The sequence below is a fragment of the Gossypium hirsutum genome, chromosome D03, assembly GCF_007990345.1.
Source record: "Gossypium hirsutum isolate 1008001.06 chromosome D03, Gossypium_hirsutum_v2.1, whole genome shotgun sequence".
Classification (NCBI taxonomy): Eukaryota; Viridiplantae; Streptophyta; class Magnoliopsida; order Malvales; family Malvaceae; genus Gossypium; species Gossypium hirsutum.
In genome coordinates, this window is record NC_053439.1 from 36,414,422 (window position 1) to 36,420,139 (window position 5,718).

General features: G+C 37.0%; 1 protein-coding gene across 1 annotated transcript; it reads right to left on the bottom strand.

Moving 5' to 3' along the window:
* Positions 1–701: 701 nt before the first annotated feature.
* On the bottom strand, positions 702–4,579 carry LOC107950113 (trihelix transcription factor GTL1). Its single transcript, XM_016884864.2, has 3 exons — positions 3,437–4,579; positions 1,443–3,006; positions 702–1,343 (listed from the first exon to the last, which is right to left on the bottom strand). Exons 1-3 carry the CDS (start codon positions 3,817–3,819, stop codon positions 1,290–1,292), a joined length of 2,001 nt encoding a protein of 666 aa, XP_016740353.2. The 5' UTR covers positions 3,820–4,579; the 3' UTR covers positions 702–1,289.
* Between the last annotated feature and the right edge of the window lie 1,139 nt (positions 4,580–5,718).

Below are 5,718 nucleotides of genomic sequence, written 5' to 3' on the forward strand. Positions count from 1 at the left end.
ATAGTTTAGTGACCATGAATGTAATTTACCCTATATATATTTTAGTTTTTCCCGTTTAAACTCCATATTTGGTCACCAATATGTAAAAATGAAAATATCCAAAAATCCAAAATAATCTGATGATAAAAAAGATAAAATTAAATAATTGAGTGAACATTTTATAATTAAATCATAAAAAAACATAACTGAATAACTATTAATGTAACTTACCTTATTATTTTACCTTTCGAATCAAAAGCGTTATAAAGGGGAATAGAGATAGATACGTTCAAAATTACAGATTCAAACCTAAACAATTGAAAAATGGAAAGAAAATATGGGTTTAACAGTAAAATCAAACAGCACAAAATACACGGGAAAATTATTAATTAACAGTATAAAAAAGGATAAGGTCGCAAATGGCAACCATAATCACATTACTCAAGCTCATGAAGCAACACACAACAGTAATAATAATATAACAAATGGAAGAAAAAGAAGGGAGAAAGGGAATTTGATGACCACGAAGTTAAAAACAGGAAAGAACCATTAACATCTAAGTGCGCATTACACAGTTGGCAAAGATGATCACAGAAAAATGGAAATTTCGCGCTGCAAAAAAAGGATCGAAACTTGTCATGATTTTGTTTTTCATTTCCATTTCTTCATTGAAACCAAGCATGCAAGAGAAACAAAATAAAAACTGATGAACAAGGAAAAACTTATGAAATGTAAAATAAATTAACATGTGCTTACTTACACGAAATTACAATAACTTGGTCACCGACTGATCTTCTATTCTCTTCCTTTCTATGGTACCTTTGATGGGTTTTTTTTTTATATATTGATGTTGCTGGTATACCAAACCTAAGCTTATTTTCATCTGCTTCAATTCAATCTATCTTCTCGTTTCCTTTTTGAAACGATATTCCTTTATTCACCAACAAATCAAAGAACTGAAAATTATGATAAGATATAAATGCAAGTGGGATGGGACTGCATGACTTCCAAGAAGTCTGTTTCAGACTTTCAGTATCAGCAAGGCTTTTTTGAAGAAAGAAGGGGAAAAAAAAAACAATGACAAAGATGATCATGATACTGAAATTATTGAAGGCTGAGGGAAGGACTGAGAAGTTGTAGGAGAGAAACAAGGCAGAGATAAGTACTTAGGGTACAGTTTCAATGATGGAGCTGCCTGACATGGGCAAAAGTATCCCTCTCTCGATCTCTTCATGGTCCATATATATTCTCACTATAAGGTTAGTCAACCTTATAGATCATAGCCATTAGTCATCCACTGCATGTTGTTGCTATTGCATTTGCATCTCTTGCTCCTCCATCTGCTCCCTCACAATATCTTCTGACTAAATAATCATATGAAATGGTTTTATGATTATCCAAATGCAAAAAGGGGAAATTGAAAATATGGTGATGAGTAAGAAAAGAAAAGAACATAAATTTACCTTCTTTGTAGCTCTACCGTTTCCTTTTCCAAAGAGACTCCCAGGTGAATTTTCTTTGCTTGTCAGTACATCAATAGTGGTTCCAGTTTTATTTTCAGATTGATCATGACTATGCTGTGGTGCTTCCATAGGAGGATCTTGATGCTGTTGTGATGTTTCTCCTTCAAACCTATTCTGGTCACTGAAGCTACTGGAACCACTTCCAAGTATTTTCTTACGGTAAAGGGCATCGAGTTGGTGAAAATATGGGCAGGTTTTGGCATCTTCGGGGCGTTTCTTATTACTTTCTTTGACCTTTTTGAAGTATTTGTTGATGTTCTCCCATTTTTCCTTGCATCGTTTAGCGCTTCTTTTATAGCCCATCCTGCTCATACCAGCGGAGATTTCTTCCCAAAGAGGACCCTTGGGCCCAGCCTCTTGATATCTGGTTTCAAGCCCACTCCTTAGGTTTATAAGTGCTAGAACCTCGGCTTTAGGCCATCTAGACGATGCAGGCTTAATGCCCTCGCTCCCACCAATTTCCTGTGGTGGCACCTTTTGCTCCGGGATAGCCATTATCACTTCCGAAGGTATAGGCTCCTGCTGTTGATTATGCTTCACAACAAGTTGGGTATTTTGAGCTTGTTGCTGCTGTTGATGGTGCAAATGTGACTTTTGCTGCGGTAACGATGGTGGATGATGTAATGGTGGAGCTGCTGTAGGAATTGGAGTCGGTGGTTGAACAACTGGTGTGGCTGGTTGTGTCGGCGGAGGTGGAACCGAGGGGATAGTACTAACAGTTGTGGGTAACTGTATGGTCTGACCAGTAATCTTCTGCAAAAAGGAAATAATGGCAGCATCCCTAGAAGAAGCAATGGCTCGTTCTTGAGCTATAAGTTCATGTTCGCGGGCCAATCTTGCCATCTCTTGTCTTTTCCAAGCTTCTTCTCTAATCATCCTATCTTGCTCTCTCTTCTCTATGGATTCTAAAAAAGTTTGCTGCAACGCTTCTTGTTTCTGCATCACCTGTTTCATTAAACCCTCAAAGAACTCCATCATCCTCTTCCTGCTACTACTACTACTACAACCCTCTCTTGACGACGACTGCCTTTTACGTTTACGACTACTGCCACCCATGTCCGTCGACGGTTCCCTCCCGATTTCATCTTCATCTTCAAAGCCCTGAGAAGAGGAAGAGCTATTAGAAGAGAAGCTGATTCCAAATGGAGTGGCAGGAGGAGGTGGTGGAGCGGATCCAGGCATGGGTAACATAGACGAGGACATTGGGATAGCAGTTGTAGTAGTAGTAGTAGTAGGTGGAATCCAGACGGAAGAGATGGGCATAGGGATCCCAACCGAAATGGGAGCCACGTCGAGGCTGGCGGAGGTGGCTAGCGTGATGGGTGGTTTTGACAGAGTGACAGAAGTTGTATTGAGAGCCTCTAGCTCGCTGAAAAACTTGTAACTCTTACCATCTTGACGCCCACCTCGACCATCTTTTGTTCGCTTGTAGTACTTGTGGACGTTCTCGAATTTTTCCTTGCACTTTTTGGCACTCCTTTTGTAACCAAGTTCCGCTAACTTCCTGCCAAACCCAACCTCTTGTTTACTCACATAACACATAATCAAACTCTTTTCTTTTAAAATTAAAAGGAATTTCTCTCGGGATTTTCAAATTCTGGGTTGCTAATTTCAAAAGACGTGAATAATACTACTAGTGGTAAGTAAAAAAATAAAGAGGAATATATATACATGTACATATAATATAAAAATGGAAAAGATAGGATTGGTTAGAGTTCATGCAGCGGATCTGGGCCTTTTCAGCCTTTACTTATTCTTTAATTAATCATAAAAAGAAAAAAGAAGATGCCCCAGCTCGTGAATTGTGATGGAAACAGATAGAAACCATGTGCTTATAGAGAGCAATGCATTGAGGAAATGATTATAAATTTTTTTACTGAAATTTGCTGTAATTTTATTATTTAAGGAACTGAAATTGGGTTTGTTTGATTTACCTGGAAACATCTTCCCAAAGAGGGCCTTTGACGGTGGCATCACGAAAAATACCATCCATATCTGATCTAATCTTCAGAAGTGCAAGAGTCTCTTGACGGGGCCACCTATTGCCACTTGCAACTCCACCAGCTCCCCCTCCTACGCCGCCGCCGTGGTCGCCACCTAGTCGATCCCCTTCATCTCCTTCCTCGGCTAACCTCATCATCAACTCATCGGGATTCCCAATGGCAGCAGCTGGTGGCCTGTAACTTATAGGAGATGCCTCTTCCAACTGCTCCGACTGTTCGCTCACCATGTGACTGCTACTCGTTGCATCAGTCGTTGGACCACCACCCACCTCCCCATATTGAGATTGATGCCCTTCGCCGCCGCCTTGCTGCATCTACTTGGAAATCTGTTTTGTTTTATTTTTCTCCCACCAATAATAATCTTTCATTTCCTATGAATGTTGCATGAAGATGGTTCCACTTCCACTTGTTCTTATAAATACCATACACGACAATTCACTTCAATTCACTCATTCACTGTGTTTGCTCTTCCTCCGCCCTCCTCCCCCACACAGCTTCGATGCGAGAGGGGGCAGCCGCTCCGGTGATCGACACGTTGTAATGGGGTCTAACCCAATTAACCAAAAAAAATAAAAACAGAGAAAGTTGGGTGAGAAATTGGGCGATGTTAAATAGATAAGATCGAAGAGAGAAGAGTTAGTGGTGGCCTCTTCGAGAAGTAAAAAAAGAAAAGGGAGGGAGGTGAGCTAGCAGCAGTAAAGAAGAAAGAGAGGAAGGGGAGGAGGAAAGGGTATAATCATAATCAACTGAGACTATCGATCTGAAGAAAAATAATAAAAAAGGACAGAATAAAGAAGAAAGAGAGAGAGACAACAAATGAATGGAGATGACGATTACGAGGATGATGATGATTAAGAGAGAGAGAAAGAGAAATAAAGAGGGGGGGGGGGGAGGGGTGGGGGGAAATGAAAATGAAGATGAAGCTGAAATCATAGAAATGATAAAACAAAAACAAAGGGAGGGATAGATGATGCTTTGTTGTCAGGAGCTTTCTCACTTTGCAGCTAATAATTGTTAAACCCACTTTTGCCTCCCTACATTTCCTCTTACTAAATTATTCTCTCTTTTTTCCCCTTTTAAACAATTTAATTACGCTCTCAATATATGAAATTTAATTGTTTTATTTTTACGCCAAAAATATAATCTTTTACCATTTGTGAGTTGAACCGCGTATTTATGTTAGAAAAATATATTGAGTTTTAGTTGGGTTTGATATTATATTATTATCATTATAATTAAATATAAATTTAATTTTATATTATTTTAATTTAATAATTGGAATTCAATTAAATTGAATTATATATATGATTAAAATTACTTGAGCATAAAATATTAAATAGCAAATAAAATCATTAAATCTAAATTTATAAGATTTTATATTCTAAATTTGAGTTGTAAAGTTCTTCACTACCATTTTAAAGAAGTATACTTTTTTCGTTATTTAATTTGACAAGTTTTTCCTGAAGATGTTATCTATTGAATTTCGATTAATAAACCAAAAGTGTAAAAAAATAACTTTTTTAGAATTAAAAGTAAAACAATTAAATTTTAAATTTAAAAAAATATAGGGGCCGACGGTATAATTAGACCAAAATAAAAAGGGGGGCAAAAAAGCTATATCTCAAGTCTGAAAGTCGAGTGTTAGGAATTTCAAATAGTAAAAAAGAAATCTAGTGCCAAAGCCTAACCATCTCTCTCTGCCGCTCCAATTATGTCCTTTTGAAATTGACCTAAATCTAACTCTCTCTTCTTCTTTTTTTAGTTAAGCTCTTATTATTATTATTATTATTATTATTATTTTGTGAAATTCTAATTGGGTGTTTAAATGGGGAAAGTATAGAGAAAGAAGAAATTAGAATAAAATACGTAGGTTTGAAAGAAGCAATTAATTGAGGCTTTACATTACCTTTGGTAATACAAGCATGCACGTAGACGTTGGCTACTTATTTGTGTGTTTTTCAATTAAAGAAAAAAAGGAAGGAATTTAAATCCCATACTCTACCATGCCTTTTAAAGGCTTAAACCATAGTTAAAGCAATTAAGCAAACAAGTGTCCCCCTTGTGTTGTCACTTTGATATGACTTTGTTTAAACGAACTTGTCGGCCCCCCCTTTCTAAGTTCCATGTGCATTGGGGACCTTTACTTTTGTTGTTATTATTATTATTATTATTATTATTATTATTATTTTGAAACAAGTATGTAATCAAGTTTA

What these genes read in the sequence shown, in the direction of transcription:
- LOC107950113 (XM_016884864.2), bottom strand. Translation starts at nt 3,819, where the DNA reads ATGCAGCAAGGCGGCGGCGAAGGGCATCAATCTCAATATGGGGAGGTG. An exon ending in CTTTGGGAAGATGTTTCCAG is followed by an intron (nt 3,007 to 3,436) that starts GTAAATCAAACA and finishes TGGGTTTGGCAG; the next exon opens with GAAGTTAGCGGAACTTGGTT. An exon ending in ACGGTAGAGCTACAAAGAAG is followed by an intron (nt 1,344 to 1,442) that starts GTAAATTTATGT and finishes ATGATTATTTAG; the next exon opens with TCAGAAGATATTGTGAGGGA.